This window comes from Dreissena polymorpha, chromosome 8, assembly GCF_020536995.1.
Source record: "Dreissena polymorpha isolate Duluth1 chromosome 8, UMN_Dpol_1.0, whole genome shotgun sequence".
NCBI classification, from domain to species: Eukaryota; Metazoa; Mollusca; class Bivalvia; order Myida; family Dreissenidae; genus Dreissena; species Dreissena polymorpha.
In genome coordinates, this window is record NC_068362.1 from 62,497,521 (window position 1) to 62,523,552 (window position 26,032).

Genomic DNA, 26,032 nt, shown 5'->3' on the forward strand with positions numbered 1-26,032 from the left:
ACACTGTTCTTGAGTAGAGGGAAGATAATCATACACACGGCCGAATATTACGGTCACATAATTTGTTATTGTCATGGCGCCAATAGGCCATTACATTTAACTTATAGATAAGAATGTTTAACGAACATTGGAAAACGTTGTATTGAAATTAAATAAATAGAAATAAATCGGTATGAACCTTAAAAAGGACTTGTGTATTCTTATTATGAGTGTCAAAGACAATGTCAAAAGTAAAGACGTATGGTTCTATTTAAATACCATTCATCGTAAGTCATAGGCGACCAAGCGTGGGGATCAATGGCGCAAATTTAATAGCCACATACTGTGGCAACTACTGTGACAATAGGCGACCAGGTGTGATTATTTATTTTCATAGTCGAATTCTAACTACTGTTGCCATAGACTAGCAGTCGTTTAATACATTGGCGATATTTAAAGATCCATGTACAGCTGCTATGGGCGAAAATGCATGGAGGTCACTGGTGATATGTACATAAAAATGTACACAGGTTGTAAATGGACAGGCGTATAGATCAATATGTAAAGAACATTTACGATATATGTATTTAAAGATGGCAAGTACTAAGGCCATGGACGGCCAGGCGCAAATTGCAATTAAAATAGCTAATCATTCAGGCAATAGGCGATCACGTGTGAATATAAATGGTGCTATTTAAATAGCTAATTATTGAGACCATAAACGGCAAGCGTTGAGTTCAATGGTTCATTTAAAAAAAGCAGCTACTGTGGTGCATGGTGGATATGGAGTAGAGAGCGACGGTGATATTTAAAGAGCGCGGTTCTGTAGACATAGTCGAAAGTTGTAGAGATCGATTGCGAATTTTGAATAGCCGTCTGTTTTGGCTATATGCGACCAGGCTTGTATAACAGCGATGCCTTTTAAAAATTCATCGTGTTTAGCCATGTGTGACACATAGTATAAAACTATGTGCTATTAATCAGCAAGTCGCTCTGGACATGATAAGTATGATAATCCACCGCTATCTTTTTGAACAAAGACACTAAGGTTTATGTACTAGATTTACATAGTACAACATACAATCAAACACTTGTTTGTAGATCGAAAATACATTATACATGTAAACTACTATTATTGTCGTGTTTCAATATAAAACAACTTTAAGTTGGCGTGCCATGGTTTACGGCCTACTTGTTTCATACAATCCATAGACAACTATTATATCAAAACTATGGAAACAGGAAGTACTTTGTTCATGGAAGAGTCGCGTTTTCTGTCGTAGGGTGATGCACAACTTGGTCGGTCTTAAAAAAGAACTTCAATAATTTATTTCAAGGTAAGTAAACTATTTACATGGACAGCTTATTTAGGTAGTATATTATCGTTTTCAATAAATAATGTTATGTGAACATATATTTTTAGCACATATTCTTAGTTTGTACTTTATTTATTTTACAACGAAAAGTACGTTTAAACGTTTCATTAAACATACAGATCAGCATATTAATGCCACACATTTATTGTTATATTAGAGTGGAATTCAAAAACATCAATTAAGTAGTGTGGTTTTAAGCCATTTAAAGTTTAAATTTTAAATATGCATGGTTTGTCTGTGCTATGAATAATATTTAGCAGGAAAACTTAAGTGATTCCCCATGATCTATTTTTAGACTGATGGAAATCCTACTTGTAATATATAACGGGATCCCTAACAATATGCATACATAATAAAAGTTTCAACTTGTGCTGAATGTCGATTGGAATGGACACTACATAAGTGTATGTAGGATAAAAATTTATTACCACGCCTTGTACAGTACAGCTCACGCAAAACCAACAAAGTCCGCGGCTATGCCGCGGACAGATTCTTCTGTTAACGTATTTTTGCCGCGTATTTACTCGGCATGATGCCGAGGCACTCGACGAAATTTCGCGGAGTGACGCCGCGTCTGTTTTTGCCTCGGCATCGATTCGCGGAGTAACGCCGCGTAGATGCAGCGATTCGCCGAGTATAACTATTTACAAATATTGATTGTATACTAATCTATAACACATGTTATCGAAATATAGAAACATACACAGAAAATACGCTGTGCGATTGTTAACATTTCTCTATATCTGCATACAATTAATTAAATTATCAATCGGATGTCATCTGTCAAAACAATTATTGTGTATGTCGATAACTAGATCTATATTGAGTTAAAGTTTACACAGTTAAATCCCGTAGATTATTTCGGAAACGAGACTTGCTTTAAACGTCTATTATGTCGCCAAAATTGTTGCTCAATAATTTAAAGAAAATAAATGTAGTATTAGATACACATTTTACAACATGTACATGATTCTAGGCTTGTTATTCTTTAGCAAAGCAACCAAAATTCTAAAGATGGCTGCCAGTGCAGCAACCATCTGCGAAAAAAGAGAGACATTTTGTTGTTGCTTTGTCTAAGTTATCTCTATAACATTAATATGAGGATAAACAGTGCACCCACATCTCAACCTGTGCTTTGCGACACACTCTTTATAAATTTGAATGGGTTGTGTGCATTTCAAACTTGCGGTATAAAAAGCAATAACATAATTTTGAAAACTAAGATTATGCAATAGCGAACAACTTCAGTGCCTTCAGCGATTTGATATAATGTTTTATTTGACCGTACGATTATTAAACCTTTAACATAACATATTTTTATAAATCTTAAACTTGTAAAAATTCCAAAGTATGTATGTTATGTTCAAATACCCGTTATATTATATAAAAATGAAGCTTGCACTCTGGTATATATTGTTGGGACGCATTGGCCATGTCATGTATTACTAGTATGTATTTGTCTATTGTTGAAGATCGTGTACCTTAAACATGATGAACGGGAGGGCTTGTGCGCTTGATATTTCGTTTATGTTAATACACCCAATATTTATAAGACCCATGGCGAACGCCTCATAAGTTTAAATTGTACTTGTGAAATCTGATACGGCTTTGGAAAATCCCGGTCTGTTGCAATCGATACCCCTGCAAAGCTTGTTTTTGTATATGATAAAATAGGTTTGCAAGTACGTCCTTTAATTTTTGGGCTTGCTGTCTTAAGATTTTGTGAAATGGGAAGAACATATTTGCAATGCCAATTATTTTCAATGAATAACTTAAGTCGGGCAGACATAGCTGATATCTTATTAACTACTTTTATGTATAAAACTTCCGTGTGTACCGCAAATGCTTGATATATATTTGTTATTCAAATTTTCGGAACTGGACATACCGATCGTTAAACTGATACTAGCTTTGCACACTCTTGAATAAAGAAAAGAAAATTCCCCTACAAGCTGGCCATTATTTACGTTATAGATAATACACTTAAAGTTTTTAGATGTGTATTTATATTCTTTTTCTACGAGACATGGTTTACTGGGATATACACGTAATAGGATGAGTTATTTTATTAAGTGCGATCAGTTATCATTTTCTGTTTGAAACAAGCATCATAAAATCGATTAATTGTATAATAGAAACACATAACATATTTTTATTATATATATTTATGGTTTTTGAATTCATGTTGCATTTTATTATGTTTGTTTTTTTAATAAAAAAGTGTATATCCTATGTACTGCAAATGACATTAAGTCTCGTCTTATTATCTACCATGTTGTACTTTATATAATCGTCTTTTCCATAAACTCATTATAAGTATTATGGATATGTGAATAATAAAGCACACAAATATAGTACCACATATAAATGGGGGACACACCTTCATATATTGGCAATACACCTCATTCGTTTTCTTATTTCATTCAAAAGTGTAAGCTCCCTTTAACAGGCCTACTTTTATTCCCGCATCATATTACAAGCTTAATGTTTACAGCACACAGTGGTAACATGTTACGAAACTGCAACTAAATTGCATGTTAAAACCCTCTTAAAAATGCAATAATTTATGTCAAGGCCTCAATTTCATTGTGGAAAAGTATACCGTACTTAAGCATGGCTTACGTGCATGTTAGCGCTGAAAACATGACAGTGCGCCGTTAGTTTTCAAACAAACATTTGAATACGTATTGTATCTTTGCAATCTGATACAACGCCCGGGAATGGCGGTCTGATAAAATCAATATCCCAGCCAAACCTGCTCTACATTAATATATTTTGCATACCAGCAGGCTGAATATAGTTTCTTAATTGTCCATGACAACAGGCAGATAAGTATCGAATGTGTAGAATTTCCAACGACTAACCAAGAGAGTATTAACACTTAAGAACAATTAAACAGGTGCATGCCATGGTGGTCTGATGTGTCATTATGCAAGGATATTTAATACGTATTTCTTCCGATCATATTATTTTCCTGCCATTGTAAATGTTTTGCAATATGCATTGTATTATACATCAAGCCTTTTCAGACAACTATTTGTATGATCAAGAATAAGGAACATTCATGAACAACACGCTTTACATTGTAGTTAAGATCTTTAATCCTGTTACTTGCAAACGCCTATGCGCCATAGTGTGGTTTTCAGTAGTTATGTGAATCACATTATATTACATGTTAACTTGTATAAACAGCCATTGTATTTAAGTAGGTCATGGTTGGATTGATTGCTGAATATTTGCTTGGAGAGGCTTCTTAAGTTACAGGCGCGATTATGTAAATTGATTATGATTATTTAAGTTTAAAATAGTGTTCAGGTGATCATTTTCGTCGTAATTTTAAAGCTTTTTGGTAATGCGATCATTTTAAGTGTGGCAGTTAGAGCAGGTATAAATACCAAATGTTTCAATGCATATTTTGCCAAAAATCATGATAAAGGTTTACCACTGAAAACTTCACGTATCATTGCCTTCGATACGTATATGTAAGGCAAACGTATAATGGTGTTACGATTACAACCTTTTGGTAATTCATGACACGCAAGGAATTTTGTAAGAATAATGTAATGACAGTGTTCTTATTTTCTTAACGTAATGTTCAACACATGAATTTGCGGGGTACAGAATTCGCGCTATTTCGATTGCCAATGTGCTCCTGCGGTCTTTATCTTTAATACCCAGTCCATGTGAAGAAAAGCTACTTATTTTTAATCAGAACACTCGTTTAACCCTTTCCCTATCAGCAAAGTGGAAATGGCTATGTGCAAACAGCATAAAACCAGAACAAACTGCGAGTAACTCGCAGTCTGTTCAGGTTTAAGGCTGTTTGCTGCTCATCAGTTTCTAATGTTTGTAGATGAAGGCTTAAGAACTTGAATCGAGTAAGAAAAGTCTTAAATTAAATATAACTTTCCAAGGGACTTCAAATGCGTGAAAATACGTATCTAAGTGGTAAAGGGTTAAATTGAAGCCTATTATGCTTGTTCGATGTACATGTATACACGTCAGTTCTAATGTTTAGCGGTCCACTTCTACATCTATGTTCAAAAGCGGTCGTGATATTGAACATAATCAGCATCATCATCATCATCAGCAGCAGCAGCATCGGCGGCGGTGGCGGGGCGGCGGCGGCGTCGTGGTTGTCGTCGTCATTTTCATCACTATCATCATCATCATTTGCATATGATACTTCACGTGTCTGAGATATATGTGGTTCCATTAGCTGAAATACAATAATGTTCTGTGAACAGCAGTATTTGGCATACGTACGTGTTTTTTTATGCCCCCCGAAGAGTGGCATGAAGTTTTTGAACTGTCCGTCAAGCCGTCCGTCTGTCTGTCTGTCCGTCCGTCAGACCGTCCGTCCGTCCGAACACTTTATCATTGGTCATAACTTTTGCAATATTGAAGATAGAAACTTGATATTTGGCATGCATGTGTATCTCATGGAGCTGCACATTTTGTGTGGTCAAAGGTCAAGGTCATCCTTCAAGGTCAAAGATCAAATATATGGCTTCAAAGCGGCGCAGAAGGGGGCATTGTGTTTCTGACAAACACCTCTCTTGTTAGTTGTTCGCTTGCGAACAATTAAGATTAAGAGCTAGTTTTGCAAGTCGGTCTGCTCTTAACTACCCTAAGAACGATGACCACCGCATCTGCTTGTGCACACTGATTAGCCTGTTTATGCTTCACCACTGGTACACTGCAGACAGTGAGTGTGTGTATGCAATCAATAGTGTTTAACAGCCTGTGCGACGACATTGGCCAGTTTGTCATTGAAATCTGTACATATTGGCTGCGTTCAGGGAAAACGGGGCCTTATGTATGTCCAATAAGTGGTGTCCTGTGCACACTGATTAGCCAGTGCAGTTCGCAAGAGCTAATCAAGGACGACACTTTCTGATTCTATGGTGTTTTTCGTTTAAAGACAGTCTCTGGTACTGGGTTGACAATTTATGCATATGCATTAAGCCCTGTTTTCCCAAGAAGCTGCAGTCAGTATACAATACACTAATTGTTTCAGTAATGAAGGAACTGAAACAGCGTAACGGAACGATACAGTGTGTTTAAATTATATTTTATTTAGAGGAATTGTCCGAACGTAGTTAATCTACATTTAATAAACATCATGATTTCGGAACTTGTAATCAGTTTTTATCCCAGGTAAATTATAGTTTATAAGATTGCTCGCCGAGTGACTCAGCGTCATACCACCAACAATTTCCTCGGCATCATGCCGAGGTGTGCCGCGGCGTGTCTCGGCGAACAGACACGGCGACTCGGCGACCAGATGGTCGATGCCGAGTCGACTCCGCGAACAATTGCTGTCGTCAAACTCCGCGGATCGCGGAATTTGTTGGTTTTTCGTGAGCTGTACTGTAGTTATTTGTCCATAATAAGGTTTGCACTAAATCGATTGGATGCAGCAACGTTCCTTGGTTTACCACCACACATAATCGCATGATTGATCAACTTAGTTATGGAGGTTCAGTTATATTGTGCAGCGACTTTTCCCCTTCGTTATAAAGTACCCATAAATGCACTTTAGTATTTGAGGAAACACTAAATATTTCCCAAATGATGTCTGAAAAATTCCCAAAAGGAATGAAAATAGCATTGATTTCGTTCCAAAAGTCCATTATCTGCAAGTTAACAAATAAAATTAGCACTGAAACTGAACATTTCAAGCCAAAATTAATGTAAATGAATATTCGAAACGGTTTCTGCAATTAATACCAAGCAATTAAAAAGACCCATAATTCCCAATATGAAGATACAACGAAGAAAATTATCCCTTTTTAGTGGTTTTGCGCTAATTATTTCCAATTGGGTGACCGTCGGTACCGGTTCTTTTCCTAATTGCGCAAAAAATTGTTGTTGTAATCAATTTGTATGATCAATGATAATAAGTTATGCTTTTTATCCACGGAATGCCTGGACTGTCCTCTGTCGACGATTTTTTTTCGGTATTCCTTTATAGCCCAAACACGTTGTTTGACATGAGGTACATAGGAGTCACGCTGTCGGCTGGTCCGTTGTTTGGTTCGTTGGTCGATATGTTGTTGATCTGTCCATATAAAATGTATAACGTTTGTGGAGCAAAATGCGTCCCTATTTCTCAAGCGTTTGAATTACAACTTAAAATACTTCGTCACAATGCAATGTAAACGTAAACGAGCATATTCATCCTTCGTTTTTGAGTCACTTGTAGTTGGATCTAGTCATTGTATGCATTAATGTTTTAGGTTTGTAGAACGCACTACGTGTTTATTTTGCTATCGTTTGAAATAGAAAACATGTAAAATGTCATAACTTTTGAAGTGCAGATGTGCAAGACACTTTTTGTATGCCCATTAATTCACAAGTTCCTTAATTATAAGCCAAATAACTTATCAATGTCGATTGCGTAAGAAATTATTTTCACTCAACTTAGTTTGTTGAGTTAACTACTACTACAATTTTCAAGCTACGTCATAATCATTCAGTTCAAAGGTGGAAGACCCATTTTCCGTAATCAGTTATTAACACATTCTTGATTGATTTATGTGAGCTTTACCTTAGTCAGTTTATCGCAGAAGCATACACTGTTCTAAGTTTATGTAGCAAAAAACTTCTACATTTGTTAAACGATTGAATTGAAACTCGAAATATATCATCACCATGAACTTCGGGCAGTGAATCACATAAATTTAGTGTTCGTCTGTGCAAAATAAACATTTGAAGTCAAAGGTAAAATAGTTATTTGTAAAACCACTGATTACTGTGATTACATCACTGCATGCTAAACTAAATAACCTTTCATTACTATAAAAACCAAACAGTGTATGATATAAGCACAACATTTTATTAAAATACATTACATCCATTTTTATATCACATGATGTCACAATAACCACACCTACGTCCATTTTAATGAAGCAAATTGTGCTATAACAATAGAACTTATTATTGATCACTCACAATATACCAATGCAGGGGGGGAGGGTCGTTTACGATATTGAAACATGAAACCGAGGAAAGCAAAAGCAAGGTAGACCCGAAAGGGCTTATTCATGTAATAGAAGTGCAAAGCACAAATGGCTTACCGGGTGAAAAAAAACAAGTTACTATTTAACGAAAATCACGAACACGACGCCATTGTGTAAGTTAATTCGAACTAACTTCACTTAAACGCAGTCAGTTCCGGTATACTCATGCCCCCCACACCCCCCTGCAATTTAACAAACCAACATAAAATGATTCACCCATATCATACTATTATAAACACAATATATTCCAGTTTACACCTACGCCATACCATGTAACCACTCAACATGCCATTATAAAGAAATCGCAGATACTACTTAATTAATAATCAACATAACACTATACACACACAAAGTTCCGATATGAACACAATTAACATAGCTATCGACAAACAATAAAGGGACACACAAACAAAATGCAGTTATAAACACATCACATACAAATGTTAATAAGTATTAATTATCATTTTCAAAATAAATGGGTCGATTAATTTGATGTATATGTTTTAAAGGTGATACCCAAGCAACAACGTATTTAATTTGAACGTTGATTTCCTGCTTGTGCTTAACAAGAACATTATGACGAGTTAAGCCAATCTGTTCAAAGATTCGGAATGGACGAACTGGCTGAAGGCATGGTTTGCAATTGAAACTGCAATGTCTGGTCTAGATAAGTTCGCGGAGAACATGGCTAAGAGTATAACTTAAAGTATATTGAATACAATCAAATATGAGCGATGATCAATGAAATCATATAAGCGGTTATGTTAGAAATCGTATAATTGGACGAAACTTTGTGCCAATCATACATTCAATGGCGGGTTATTAAGTATTTAAAACATTAAGACAGTCAAGACTTTTAAATAATTATTCTTTCACAAATGTTGCTATCTTAATACGTTTACATCTCTTGATTGCATTCAACAAATGACGAAATTTGTAAAGAATCGCAGCATATAATGAACATTAACATACACAGTGAAATTCGACTGCAATGCCTTATTCAAACAACAACAGAGTAGTCTTACCAATACATCGTCCAGTTTAAACTATCAGTGGTCGTGACGAAGTTCTTATCTTCATAACGTTATTTTTTACAGAGCTCCAGATAAGGTTTCGGGTCAATTAGTTTTCACTACAATTTTTTTTCGCAATTAGTTTTTTTCCGGAATTCATAATTTTCAATTATTTTTTTTTCTTACAATGAAAAATATAATATACACACTAAACTTTTAACTCTATTGATCTTTGCATGAGCAACTGTGTGCATACCGGTCCCTTTCTGGATTTAAAAGCCCTCTCTCGCCACATTGTGTTTAATACAAGAAGAACATTTCAAATGAATATCGACATCCGAGACTTCAATCTGTAACCAGGGAAAGGCATTATTCCATGCCGAGATCTGTTTTTGCGTGAAACCGCGATGTTTGGGTTTGGAGATCGTCGATTCCACCTCATCAACCGCTTTTGCCACTATATAAGATAATAGACTTGCCAACAATAGACTTTGGACTTTGTTCTCGCCACGAAATGAAACCAAGTATACTTGGCGCTGTCGCAGAATGAAGTTTCTTTTGAACTCGTTCACGCTTTGCAGCCGCCATATTTAATTTTATAAACAGAGGAGCGGAAACGGAAATGCAAATATTATTGGTTACAATCAACTTATTCACAGATCCGGTATCGGAAATCTCGTTATCATTTAACTTTCGCTGCGCAGAACTCCTAAATTCCGTACTATCAAACGGCCGGTCATAATTCGGATCCGTCTGTCTCAAATCGTTTTGATACGATGGATTTTTATTTTATTGTCGTTTTTCTTTAAAAACAAATCGTAATAACGATAAAACGATGCTTATCTGGAATCTGGAGCTCTGGTTTTAGTCAATCGTGTAGTAAATCTAAACAGTAATCGTATTTGAAAATGTATTGTATTTAATACCCGACACATATCTACGCAACATAGATATACAATCCTGTTATATTTATCAATTACTAAGGGCTTGAAATGCCCTATAAATGAATCAACAGCGACAAAGCCTGGATTATTTTATCAATAGACAAACCGTAAGCAAATGACTGTACTCTAAAATAAAAAACAAGCTAGTTGGAATGTCCTTTATTGCATTGATAAAAAGTTGTTGGTAAATTAACATTATAATTGTTTTCTTGTTGCTTCATTTTGAACGTGTATTTATTGTTTATACATGTCAACGATCAAAGAGCCGGCGTGTACCTAGTTCGCTCTTTCCAATTATTTGTATTAGGTATTTCCTTAAAAACAGATGATGCATAATTCAAAATAGATACCACAACCCATCGAATTATTAAAATTATGTGTGTGTAATGTTAAACTACTTATACATAATTATATTTGTGTTTTACAGATGATGCTCGAGCCACAACGTGTTTCTTCCGGACGTTGATTTCCTTCGAAGATGTAGCTAAATAAAATTTAATGGCGAATCTAGCCGATGTGTTCACTGAGTCGGAAAGAATGAACTGGCTGAAGGCATGGCTGGCAATTGATATTGCAAAGATTGGCCTAGAGCAGTTCGCGGAGAACGAGGCTACAATTCTACAAGGCAATATTTACAACGCAATCTTGACAAGTGGCGCAGTCGCGTGTTCTTGCTGTCACACTGCAAACGTGCTGAAATGCCCTTCGCCAGGGATATGCAATAAACGAGGAGCAAATGGCATATGCATAGCAATGCATGACACCGCGTCCAAACAACCGCGACCATGTCCTGCTAATACTTGTAATAAAGTCCTTATTGAAATTGCAAAGCAACATAAATATCCCAATCCTGCGTGGAAAAACACAGAAGCAATTCACTGGGCATCATGTCCATGGCAAATAGCCAAGGTTTATTTTCCTCCAGACGGTTACACTGGAAAGGGATCGGCTCAAGATACTGACTTCAATGGCATCATCAGTTTTATGATCAACTGTAAACATTTCGATAACAAGTTTTCGTTCCCCATAGATCCAGGAAAAACACTTCCACCATGCCTTTTAACAAAGGTAAATATATGCGTGTCATTTTTAATAAATCTCACAATAATAGCACACTCATATTGTAAACATTCTCTTTGCTGGTCCGCCAAGTCGAGTTGCATAAGTTCCCTGATATCGATGGTATTTTCTGGAAACGTGAATCTTTTTCAATGAGAAAGCAGCAAATGTTTTTATTGTGCATAATTATTGAACACATATTTTTGTAACAATTCTTACCAATCAAATTATGATCGTGTGAGTAACCACTGTGAATACATTACAACCGCGTTTTGCATTTCTTTGTTGACACAGTTTTTTACAATAAAGTTACATAACATAAGAATTTATATTAATGGTATTTGTTTTAATTATTTCTTTGTTTTCTTAAAGGCGTATTGTATTTCACAATTGTATATATAATAGCTATGAATATATATTCGGGTATGTTGGCATGCAAATTTACGCAACTTTGGAATGGACTATTGTAAGCGGTTATCGTCACAAACGAGCATCATCTTATCATGCAGTGATTTACAGCACACATGTTTTTAGGCGCGGGACATTGGCAGAACTGTACGTCATTCGTCTACGTGCAAGGTCGCAGATACAGATCTCCAGGATATTTTTATAACACTGACTAGCCTGTTGACTGACCCAAAATGTCTAGCACACGACGTTGCTGCGAAGGAGGCTGTGAGAAAATTAGCAAAGGTATTGTAGAAACAATTGTGGCGAATAAAATCCGCCTGTTTTTGCGTTTCATGAAGTGCATAAAGTTCGTGTATTTATATTACATACAAATGAGTGATATCGTACGTTTTTGCTGTGAGTATTTGATAATAGGTTTCATCAGGTAAATGTACTGTAAATGTAGTCTAAAATGTTAATCTACAATTTATCTTAATTTATAAACAAATAGACGTGAGATACTTGTTATTGACTTGTATAACAATGAGTGTACCATTCGAATTATAATGTAGGTGAACCAAACTACGCGATTTGCATGAGGTATATGTAATCCTAAATACGCCGTCTACATACGCGTATATATGTATACATCTTTATATAACATTAACAATCGTATAAGTGTTTTATCAATTGTGGCGAATGGTATGCGCATACAAATGTGCGTTTATCAAACATTTCATAAAGTATCCGTACATATTTTACATACAGCGTTATTGATTTTTCTGATTACTATTGAAGAATAGGTTCTCACGGGTAAATGTAATTGAATTTAAAGAAATTTTGTCTACAATATTATTCCTCATATATGAACATATAGATATTATATAATTTGTATTGACTTATTTTACAATAATCGTATCTTTCGTCGAACGATATCATACATATAAAATCGTGTTTGGTGTGAACACGTATTTAAATACATTTTTTTATGTATAGCTACAAACCGACGTTCTGAAGCTAACAACGGAGGAAATTGTTAATTTGTTAGAGTCTGCACAAGATACTCTAAAGAAAGTAGAACATATAACTGAGACGGCTATTGAAGAGATTCGTTTTTCCATTGAAAACTTTAGAAAGGATCTAAACGCACACAATGACAAATTAAAGCAGGATCTTGATGAACACACGGGCAAGTGTAAAGGACAACTGGATGAACATCGTCGTAAGACGACAGGAACAGACTACGACCAATCGTGTAAAGGTATGTCCAGTCTTGTTAAAACAGACTACGACCAATCTTGTATAGGTATGTCCAGTCTCGTAAAGGTACGTCTTACCTCGTAAAGGTTTATCCATTGTTTTAAAGGTCTAACTTTCGATTGAACGGTAATTCGCCGAACAATAACGTCAAGCTTATATTTCTGAACATTCAAGATTATCATCTCTCAAAATATTAGCAGTTACTTAATTGCATTTTCAGCAGCAAACCTTTTATATAAATACTAATATGTTTGCCTATGTAAAACAGATTTGTTATCATGAGAGCAATGAGTAAACGATATGGTAATGTTAAGTTGTTGTAGCAAAGTGATGCACATGTCATTATTACTTCACAAAGTGAAGTTCAGGACTTAACAGTGTGCAGTTTATAAAAATTGTAATACTATTTTGTGATATAACTATATGATATACATGTATGCTTGTTAAGTCGTGGGTAATTTTCATAATCTTGTTACATCGTAAATATTTTATTCATATATGACTATGAATCATTATAAACATAATAATACATCTTTGCTATATATATTTGCTGCTTTTTTCAAATGTTACTCGTCTGTCATTATAATAAATAATCGATTGTGTTTATGTTTCAAACCGCCATTTTTAAAATTATTTCTAGTTGAGCCGTGCGGCTATTCCAATTTCAAGATTTGCATACTATAAATAGCTTTAACACTGACATTGTAGAGGAAGTTAATTTCTTGTGAAAACATGTCAACAGACGCTGTAGTAAAATAAATACTCATAACAAACGATTTTGTGTAACATATGAAAACTATACGAACAATTAAAAAAAAAGTGGACATATGTTATAAAAGTTCTAATGAATTACAATATTGACCTGTTTTTGCTGCATTTGTTATCAGCAAAACGATGGTGACCCGGTCAAAACTGTTTTCCGTAGCAATTGCATAATTTGGGAACGTTTTATGAAGTGATTTCAGGCGATTTCTATAACCACGACTCAAAAAGAACCCACGACTAAACAAGAACCTACCATACAAATGATCCTAGTAAGATCAAGACTGCTCATGATCAGATTCAATAGGAATCAATAAATCTATCCTTTTTGATTTTTTTCTAAAAAACTATTTAAGCAACATAAGTATATGAATACATACATGTACTGTCTTCTCTCTTCAGATTTTCGGAGACGGTTGATGGCACATTACGATGACACTTCTAGCAATGTTCCTCTTTCAAACTTGGATCAAAGTCTTGATAAGCGTATAGCAGATATATACGCAACGCCAAATATACACCGAATTGAAATCGAAAAAAATGGGAAACGCGTTAAACAGGAGCAAGTACTGACATACAAACAAATATTTTGCACAGATGGTGATTTCAGTCGACGTATATATCTACAAGGTGAACCCGGCAGCGGAAAATCTACATTTTCAGCTAAGTTAGTTCATGACTGGTCCCATATTAATCAGGTTTCTTCGCCATCTCCTTCTTCTTCTGACACCAAAGCATTTGATGACGTGTTAACAATTCAACAATTCAAATTCCTATTTTTCGTCACATTGAGAGATTCGAGAGGTCAGGCAGATGTTACGCAGATGATAAAGAAGCAACTTATTGATACAACATTTTCCGAAGACGAACGCGCCGATATGTACAGACTTTTCGTACAAATAATGAACACTGAAATCTGCCTCGTAGTACGGGAAGGTCTAGACGAATGGGTGCCTCCTAATGGTAGTAACCTAGCCGAACCATCCATGGCAGGATTTCAGAACGACAAGTGCACGGTCCTGACAACATCTCGACCATGGAAGCTGGCTGATGAACGTATCAAGAATTCGCAAATCGACATTCTTTTCGAAATCGAGGGGATTAGTAATCCGTATGCATTTAGTAACAATATTATTCGATGCCTTATTGACCATTCGAAGGATCTAAAAGAAACTGCGATACAATTTAAGTCATTCGTTGAAGATCGTAAGCTCGAAGAATTATCTTCTTCGCCAATGTTGTACACGCTTGTCATATATACCTGGGTAAACACGATTGAGAAAGAAGAACGTTTGAAAGAATCGTCATTGTGTGGACTGTACACTACTCTACTGGAAAGTCTTTGTAAAAAAGCCAACAGTACGAGTGGTTATTTCAACGATTCAAACCCGCCACCAGTGCACTGTTTTTCTAGCACAAGTTACCTTCAGCCAAACATTGAACACTTAGATAAGCTGGCAGAAGTAGCTTGCAAATTGCTATTCTCTTCTCAGAGAGAATCATCTATTGTTTTCAGTGATATTACATTGTCCAACTATTTTTCTCCGGACGAATTTACAGTTTGCAAGAGGTTTGCTCTTACGGCAGGGATATTAACAAACAGGAAAGATAAAAGTCGGACAGGAAGCTCCAACTCATTTGTCCACAAAACTGTGCAGGAACTTCTCGCAGCATATCATATCGCTTGCAATACAAACATCATTGATGACGTTATATCCAGATACCTTAAACTCAACAATACATCCTATCTCGAAATATCGCAAGTTCTTATATTTTTGTGTGGAATGAACACGTCTGCTGCGAATAAATTGTCGGCTTTGATGAATCATTATGACGTTATCCATTGCGTTCCTTATGATGTATGTCTTCTTGATTGGCGTGACGCGTATCCCTGTAGGTTTCAGCGTATAATTGAGTCTGGAATCAGAGAGGCAGTAGCCAACAAGCAGGAAGAGGAAGGCATACAGCTGACACTCAGTCACTTTGATATTAATGAACGCAACATAAGAGAATTACATGGCATATGGCCTACAGACGCGCGCAATGTCAAGAGTTTGCTTGTATGTATGACAACGAGTGAAACCCTGCGCTCACCTGCACATGACAAGTCTACATCTCATTTTGAGTTTAACCTGTCATCGTGCCACACTTTGAGTCATTTGTATCTATCGGGCAGCGGCATATTGCTGAGAGGTAACATACATATATCTATACGTTATACCATATACGCCATTAAATGACTATGAATGACTACGGTATCGTTGCATGTGTGCATTATTTTTAACATCAGTTCCTGAAATCGGTTTCAGTCTTATAAATTTGCTGTAGGTGATTGATTTATACTGATTTTAGGCAGGTGTACTTGCCGTTAATTGAATAGCATTAAATCACAAGACCACAGTTTAAAACATACCTGAGCGGAAATTATTTTGAAACGATTCGTCCTTAAAAATGTATTTTCCTCATAAGAAAGTGCATTGGTTGAATTGTTGTAAGAATAGATCGAACATGAAAAGATTGTGTGATAATTGGACTCGTTAAAATCGGCCGCAGTGAAATTGGTATCAATACCATATCGTTTTATGATAAGAAAATAGTACACTGTAGATAAGCCGATACGTATAAAATATCTACAAGTATTGCGGCTTCATGATAGGCGCCTCCCCACGGAGAAGTGCCCCCTCAAAAAAAATTCACTGGGCGGATAACTGCCCTCCTGCTGAAAAATAGGGGGCGGAGAAGTGCCCTCTTGTCAGAATGTAATATCAATTAAATAAACATAAAATAAATAAATTGATTATAAATTTGACTTCATTTTTTTCTTTCTAAATATTGCACAACGTGGCAAAATGGATGCTTATATATACGGTAGACATTGGTCTGCTAACTTATATATAGGCATCCATTTTGCGAATTTAATTTAATTTATTATTCGTAGATTTACGTATTTGTTCCATATTTTCAATGGGTCAATACTATCTTACTATGCATTAATTCCGATTTATTTCATTCATAAGTACTATATGTACTACATGTACTGAATTGCACGTCTATATTAAGTTACGACACATGTTCTGTTTTAACACGCACGCTTTTCCTGCGTGGAACTTGACTATGTTTCGCGCTCTCATTAAAACACGACTTTTACATGGCATTCATGTATAGTGATTGGTGCAGATGCGTACAAAGGGACTTAAATAAAATTATATCGTGACTGTCTGTAGAAAATATGTGTTATTCCGTTCGATAAATGGAAATATACGTGTACTGTGTAACGGGTTTTGTTTTCACTACTTACTCGCCATAAGTGATTGATTGCTCATCATTAGCATTGAACTTCTCATTAGAAACAATTGTTGTTTGAGTAACTGTTTACGGTAAAAAGGTGTGATGAAGATGCCCGACGTTTCATGGTTCTTGAAGCTGACACAGGGGGGGGGGGGGGGGCACTTTTTCGCCCCTTGAAATCTTGTGAGGGGGGCAGATATCCGCCTACTTAATTCTGATAGGGTGGCCTCTTTAGATTTGATAGGAGGGCACCTCTCCGCCCCTTTTAAAATAAGGGGCACCTCTCCGGGGGGCACTTCTCCGGATGGGGGGCGCCTCTTCGGATACCAAGTATTGCTTGTCCGTCCAGTTACAACGCAACGCAAGTATTTACATAGATTAAGAAGATTACTCAGGTGATCATTGAATGACTTCTCAACAAATACCCGGGATTAGTCTAAATCGGGGTTGTAATGAATACCCTCAGTCCATTCATTTATAGCAACATGCGTTATAAGATAAGTGTAAACCTATTTAGTTTAGCTCTATTGCATAGAAAGCCAAAGGCTAATTTGAAAAGCTCTCTAGTCCGTGTCCTGGGAACGGCGCCCTTCATTACTGTTGCATATTAAGATTTGGTTTCTAAATGGAAACGAATTACTTTGATCAGTATACGGCCACAAATCGTGTGCTTAAATATCTGCTTTAAAAACGTTATCAGCAATTGCGATTTTTTTTTTAAACTAAATGTTGCAGCAACATCAGTCTTGTCAACAATACGAGCAAGTTTCAACAATTAAAAGAATGATGACGATTTTTTATAATGCCTATACAATGTTTTATACGTTTGTCATAAGGCCATGCCGTTCCTTCATGGTTTATCATTTCTATTTTGAAATTGGCTTAAGACGAATGTGAGAAATGTGCAAATTTTAGTGAAAATTGCTAGCAAACGAAGTTCATGATATGTTTACATACAATCAAAGTCGAACGTGCGAGAATATTTCCAAAGAATGATTGCTTTTATTGCTACTTGTGAGATCATTTTATGCAATGATTAGATAAATTCTCAGTTCTCCATCGTCTTTCTCCTGATTGCGCACTGGTCGTGTATCTATGAAGAAGATGTCACACACAATTCAGTATCACATGCCTTGGGTTTATGCCTTCCTCATCTAAGGTAACAGCTTGTGTCGTTTGGCAAGCTCTTCAAATTCCTTAATACCGGTACCATTAAGATGTTTTAGAGTATCGTATAGATATTTTTGTAGACAAAGTTACTTCTTAATGACTTCCGTTCAAAACCCGTGTATCCTTTTAACTGGTCCCCCGTTGAATATTTATAAACGTCGACTCCGTTGACCATAATATACAACAGGTACAGGCTAATGTATCGGCGATTTTAATTGGATAACGCGAAGACTAATCGGGAGCGTCGTTCGTGACGTGAAGTTACAATGTTATGGTTCGCACGCGGGGTTTCCCAGATTATGTGTTTTAATCTCTCTATCATTCCGTTGATAACTAGATCAAATACAAAGATTTACATGATCGCAAATCAAGAATTTCCACCTTTAAGTAACGCGAGGATATTATGTATCATGTAGTATTCAAGTTGCATATGTACTATGAATCTTATTTGACTAGAACGAGCTTTTATACTTACCTGTCAGCTGTCAAAAAAGTTTAGAAAAATAAACCGGAAATGGTATACGGATTACTTCCCCTGAACCTCGAATAATCTCGCAATATGTTTCTAAAAAGAACCGATCCAATTTTGGACCGGAAACATTAGCTTGTAAAGATCCCTGTATAGAGAGTATGCGATAGATAATGGGAGGTAACCAATCTATGTATCCTTTCGGTTATACTTTAAAAATGAGATTTTTATCTTATGAACTGGGTTTTTGAGGTAGGGGAAATCATCCCTGAAGTCTGCATCCTCCTCCTTAAACTGTTTCGCTCGACGCATCATCTGAACTATATTGATATTGGCGCATTTCTTAGCATCACATATTTTCGACATCTTTCCTCATCACTATTTATTCTACTTTATAGTGCTAAAAATAGACGTTGATTTATTTATTTTACTACCGACATTCATTCCTCAAATTATACAATACGTGCTATGTTATGTTCTACATAGCACAAATGTTCATGGATGGTTTATCTGACTCTGCCATTTCGATAATATCCGATATCGTATCACACCCTACACATACACTTTTATTAGCTCATGTCTCCATTTCACCCTCAATGTCAACATCACTACCGTAAACTACTAAGTGCGTTTTATTCAGAACTGCACTCACTGATATTAACTGCAAATGTCATTAAAAGCAGACGATCCTGTAAGTTTTTTGACGAATTACATTGTTAAATGAATTTGCTGTAAGCAGTCTTAATATAAACGTGTCATCGTGTTGTGCAAGTAACAGACGGGCGTGTAAGAAACTGCATGTATTACTAAATATTCAACTGAATGATCGAACCTTCCATGGCCTTTTTTAACTTGTATCGATATGTACCAAACAATTCTTCCTTTTGCTAAATATTTGTTTTCATTTTATTCTTACTTTTTGTTACAAATTATTACTAAGTAAACGTTCAAAGGGCAGTTTCGGTATATATTGTTTATGAAAAATGTTTAGGCTACAGCCACAGCACTACAGGACCATACTCCGCCTCTATCCTCATCAGTTGAATATAACACCGAAAGCCTTTGCCGTATCCGTCTTGACTTAGAATAAAACTTACAATTACTGTTTAATATTGCAAAATTCCAATGCCACGTGACGAGATTCTTTCCTTAACATCGCACAATTTCCCACATTGGGTATGCGATGCAATAATACGACGCGAAAGTAGAAGACTAGTGTGACTCATTATTTTATTTTGCATTATCCCGTTGTAAACTCAACTTCTCGCATTGTGATTTAGCTCCTGAACATTTTATCGGGTGGTCGTGCTTGTACTCAAGAGTTCGAACAGGCAAACCAACGAGATTCCTTAAAGAAACGCCGTATACATTTACAAATATCTCTGAAAAACATATCCAGTCAAAAATAAATACTGTTACATTACAATCCAAGTAAAAACATATACTAGTTTATCATCTTATTGTGTTTTGTTTGTATTCGTCTTTATTGTAAAAATATATTTTATTGTTGGCTCGTGTTCCTTCCTTTCCGTATTGCCTCCTTTCAGTATGAATCTACTTGCTATGTAAAACCGTATGTCACTTATCGAATATGAAACACATGTCTTGTATATTCGACCAAAAATAACACACTTGCTTTATGTCACATATTCGTCTGCTTATTTGTACAGTCATATATTTACTATTTTACTATTACCACTATTCTTCATAGCCATTATCAAGTTACAAATAAGAAATACTTCCAGATATCTGATCATTTGTTATGGAATTTTTTCTGTAGTCTGAAAGGGAATTACCCGTTTTGATGAGTAAGGTATTGTATCTTTGTGGATTGCCTCACATTCAACATTAAGTATATCTTATGTATTGATCGATAATTGATCATGTATGAATTTATATAATACGGCAATATTGCGTGCAATGTTATCCAAAACGAGACATTAATGTATGCACTAATGTTTGTAGTATGCCAACTTGTAAATAATACAATCGAATGTACATGTACGTATTAAAAACGTTTCAGCCTTTCGGTGTTAAATGTATAACACATGTTGAACATTCGATCAATTAAACACATATTAGTGTTGGTTACAAATGATTCGTTTATATCGATATAAACATGTGCCTCGGACAACCAATTTGACTTTTATTAAAGGGACTTGTTCACAGATTTTCGAGTGTTTTTTTTTCAAAAAAAATATCATTACATTAATTTGCTGAAAAACCAGAACAATGAAATAGTTTTAATAATAAAGCAAATCGATCTCTGAGAATCGATCCCGTGACCCATAGAAGCAAAAGCTGACTGCGTGACGCAGGTTATTGTCCCCTACCGGTTTCATCGGAGGGGACTTATGATTTGCGCTCTGTCTGTCAGTCTGTCAGTCAGTCAGTCAGTCAGTCACACTTTTCTGGATCCTGCGAAAACTGTAACAGTTCTTAATATTATTTCATGAAACTTGAAACATGGATAGATGGCAATATGGACATTATGCACGTTATTTCATTTTGTTTCTACGTCAAAAATTCTGGTTGCTATGGCAACAACACAAATTCTGACAATGGTGGAATTTCTGACAATGGTGGAGCCGATAGGGGACTATATTGCTTGGCAATAGTCTTGTTGCTTCTATTTCATTATTAGAATTCTGAATATTATGTACGTTTTGCTAACTTGTCGATGAAAACGCATGATATTTTTTCAAGATTTTGATTGATGATTATTGATAACTGAATATATATGTTTCACTTTTTTATATGTCAGAAGTTTTATTTTGCCAGGTTGAATATGATACATGATTGTTTTTTCACAACATCATTGTTTTCGAACAAAAGAGTCATTTGGCCAGACTGTGATTAAGTCCTATTAAATATTTTCGTTACCGTTATACATTGAAAAATGTTGTTTCAATTTTGCAGATACAGCAAGCTCAGTCAGATCGGAATTTCCGGTTTGCATTGTACTTAACAACGCAAATCCAGCCCAAGGTGCAGCAAGTCCCACAATACTGTCGTTCATACAATTCATTGGCCTGAAAAGGATCACATGTTCTTCAACCTTTCTACATAATCTGTTCAGTACGCTGTTGACACTAAATCATAAGGTGCGGTGTAGGCTAAAGTTAAACATAACATCGTGTGTAGAGGGATCAGATATATTTACAAAAGCATCCATTAAGACAAATTTTGACAATCGATTTTACATATGGTGTTTAGAGAGTGACAGTCCCGGTCTGTGGGAGGCTCTTCATGGTCTGAATATCAAGAGTCTTAGTCTTTATGATGAGTATAAAATTGGATTTAATTTGAATCATAAAGAACTGTTTTCACAGTTTCTATCATCGCTCACTCATCTAGAAAAGCTGAGTATTACGATGGATTGTGGCATTCCAAGTCTGTGCAAGGCTCTCCGTGTTATGAATATCAATGATCTGATTCTGCGTTGGAGTGATACGTTTCAAGATTTGACAGCGAACCATTTAGAGTTATTGTCGCAGTCTCTATCATCGCTCATACTGCTGACAACGCTCAGTATATATGTTGATGAAGACAGTCCCGGACTGTGGGAGGTTCTCCGTGGTCTGAATATTAAGAGTCTGAATCTGGGTGATACTTGCCGATGTTTGAAAGTGACACATGTAGAGTCGTTGTCGGAGTCTCTAGCATCGCTCACACAGCTAGAAACACTTTGTATTCGTGTGTATGGAGATAACCCCGATCTGTGGAAGGCCCTCCGTGGTCTGAATATCAAGATTCTGAGTCTGAGTCTGGAAAATACGCGGGGTGATTTAACAGTGGATCATGGGGAGTCTTTGTTGCGGTCTACTTGCCGATGTTTGGAATTGACACATGTAGAGTCGTTGTCGGAGTCTCTAGCATCGCTTACACAGCTGAAAACGCTTAGTATAAGAATACGTAAAGACAATCCCGGTCTTTTGGAGGCTCTCCGTGGTCTGAAAATCAAGAGTCTGAGTCTGAAGGATGAGTATATTTCTTTGTTTAGGATGGGTATTTGGAAAGTGATACATGTAGAGTTTTTATAGAAGTCTCGATTTGCGCTCGCTCAGCTGAAACGGTTTGTATAATTGTTTCAATAAGAGTGTCGGTCTGTTGGAGGCCCTCTGTGGTCTCAATATCAAGAGTTTTAGTCTGAAGCTGAGGGTCTGGGAAAGTGGTTTGAGAGTGAATCATGAAGAGTCGTCTTCGCAGAATCTTGTATCACTCAAACGTCCGGAAACGCTGAGTATTGATGTGTATGATAAAATTCCAAGTCTTTGGAATGCTCTCCATAGTCTGAATATCAAGAGTTTGAATCTGGGTGTTTACTTGATTGGTTTGAAGAATGTAGAGTCGATATCGCAGTCTTTTTCATCGTTCAAACGGCTGGAAACACTCAGTATTTTTTAGGCCAAATCCGTTCGGATGGAAGTTCTCCGTGGACTGATTATCAAGAGTTTGATTCTGGATGTTTGGCGAAATTCAAGAAAAAAACATGTAGAGTTTTTGTAGTAAGTTTTATCATCGCTCATAAAGCTGAAAACGCTAGACATTAGTGTGTATAAAGACAGTTTCGGTGAGTGGTAGGCAATCCGTGGTCTGAATATCAAGGGTCTGAGAGGTTGAATTCAGAGTGAATAATGTTGAGTCGTTGTCACGATATATATTATCGCTCACACAGATGAGAAAGCTTAGTATATGTGTTTAAGAAGAAATACCTGGTTTGTGGGGACCCTCTGTGGTCTGAATATCAACAGACTCTGTCTGAGTGGATTTTTGAGAGTTAATAATGTTGAGTTGTTGGCGAATTTTCTATCATCGCTCACACAGCTTAAGGACCTAAGTATTAGCGTGCAAAAATACAGTCCTGGTCTACGGGGGGCGCTCACGTGTCTGAATATCGAGGATCTTAGTGTCAGTTATAAGTGTACTGGTTTTCGAGTGAATAATTAATCACAGACCCTGCCATCTTTAGTATAAGTGTGTCGGTAGACAGTCACGATCTGCAAGAGTCTCTCCGTGGTCTGAGTCTGGGAAGTAAGTGGAACAATTTGAGAGTGCATCATGATGAGTCGTTGTTGCAGTCTCTATGGTCGCTCTTAAGCTGGAAACGCTAACAATATATATTTATACATATTCCGACTAAAAGCTATCTAAATCATCGAAAAAAATATCTACTGTTATGAATTACATTTATCAGAAGTATGCGACCTATTCAACATGATGGCTGAATGTACTCATAACGTTGAGAGTAGTCTGGAATTCAGTTTTACTTGTTCGAATTATAAAAAATATAACCCACTGAAGGAATACACTGATATCCAAAAGACAATGGAAAAACTGAAGAACGCTATAGTGAAACGATTCCGAATATACAAAGCACCTAGATCCGATGAGTGGTCGTATATGTGTGATATGGGTGTTGATGATGACGATGGCAGCGTTGGTACAAAAGGAGTATTACTATTTCCTTCGTAAAATTTTTCAAGACGCCATAAATCAAATTTCAATACGACATCAGATTACCCTAGCCTCGACGTCATGAATGCATGTATGTGGCTTTCATGCTGATGATATAAAAGCATGCATTACTAATGTAGGAAATAATTGTTGATATTGAGTAAATAAAAAGAATGCAGGAACATCTCAAATATAAGTCACCGGGTGAATTTGTTTATGTAAAAGATTGCATTACAAAGTATTAGTATTTTATCAGTGTTAAATTGCAACGTGTAAAATATAATATTTTTTTATTTTCTAACATGATATAAGTCTGATATATTGTTTGTCTTACAGGCTAGTAAAGGATCTCTATTTGTGTTATGTATTCCACCAATATTTTTAAGAAAAAGTTTTAGTAATAAATGTAATACTTACAAAATCACATCATTTTACTCCTAAATAGTAAGCTTTAATAATATCGTATTAATTTATATAAATCAAAGAACGATATTACTTCACGTTAGTTGCTTCAGCAAAAGTTACATTTTGCACGCACGAATAGCTAAACAAAATAATTAATTGTTAATATAGTTTACGTTGTTTATATGTTAGTGTATATTATTGTTCATACATTCGTTTGTTTCAATACATAAAATAGAATAACATAAATATGTTTAGTACAATTCTATGTGTGTGAATCTAGATCAAATGTATAGGTTTCGAACAATCTCTAGAATTAATATATATAGATAGTATATTATAAATATAAATGGCATGACTAGGCCTAAATTGAGGTTGTACATTGTAATTTATGTATTCCTTATTGTAGACATTATATTTGAATGGTTTAATAATAATAGGAATAATAGATTCTAACAATTATTAATAATAACATGTAAATTAACATGTAACAGTAAGCATTCAAGAAACGCCAGCGCGCTTGAAAGTGCCCTTTTGACAAAATACTGCGCGTGGAAAGTGCCCTTTTGACAAAAAAGCCCCCCCCTGCCCTTTTCAAATCCTATTCTTATATATGTCAAATTTGATAAAGGAATCAAACTGCGCTTCATATTAGAATTCATCAAATACTACTATGATTTTATTGGCTATATAAATCAAAATGCGTTTTGTGTTTGAAGTCATTATATATGCTAATAAGTGTTACATACAGAAAACGAACCGTTAGTTTTGTTTGAATTTATCATAAACTTATATATGTATATGTTGTGTATGCGTTTGGCTACAGAAATCAAACTGCGTGTCGTGTAAGAACTCACCATATGATATTATGATTGTTTCTATCAATCACAACGTTTGTCGTATTATAATTTGTCATATATTAGTATGCTTGTAATTGCTTTTGAAATCAAAGCGCATGTCATTTTACAATTCATTTTATACAACCAAGCGTTAATTTCGATATAGAAATCAACCGCGTGTCGTATTAGAAATCATCATACAGTGCTATGTATAATTGTGCTATAGAAAAAAACCGTTTATTTGGCAATATAAATCAAACCGCATGTCATGTTAGACTACATCTTAAAGCAGTATGTGTGAGGTTTGGGGTTTAACCCTAAATGTTTTGGATTGACCAATCGAGGACAGGGGCCCACAGGTCTACGCACGGTTTGTGTTTGTTGAGTATGTGAACGACTTGTCAATTACATATGTCACATTGTTTATCATATGGCTCGTTGCAAATTAACAAATGAAACATGCTGTATGTTTCTATCTGCTGATGAAAAGGAGTTTTACTTTGCTAATATTATAAAGAAATATATGTTATGTTATTGTTTCTACTCATGATTGGTATGGTAATTACGATAAATTACGATAAATGAATACAATAAAATTA

General features: G+C 35.7%; 1 protein-coding gene across 1 annotated transcript; it reads left to right on the plus strand.

Moving 5' to 3' along the window:
- The first annotated feature begins 1,227 nt into the window (after positions 1–1,227).
- LOC127843162 (uncharacterized) lies at positions 1,228–26,032 on the plus strand. Its single transcript, XM_052373021.1, has 6 exons — positions 1,228–1,316; positions 10,765–11,405; positions 11,931–12,089; positions 12,783–13,047; positions 14,211–16,001; positions 21,655–26,032. Exons 2-6 carry the CDS (start codon positions 10,836–10,838, stop codon positions 22,776–22,778), a joined length of 3,909 nt encoding a protein of 1,302 aa, XP_052228981.1. The 5' UTR covers positions 1,228–1,316; positions 10,765–10,835; the 3' UTR covers positions 22,779–26,032.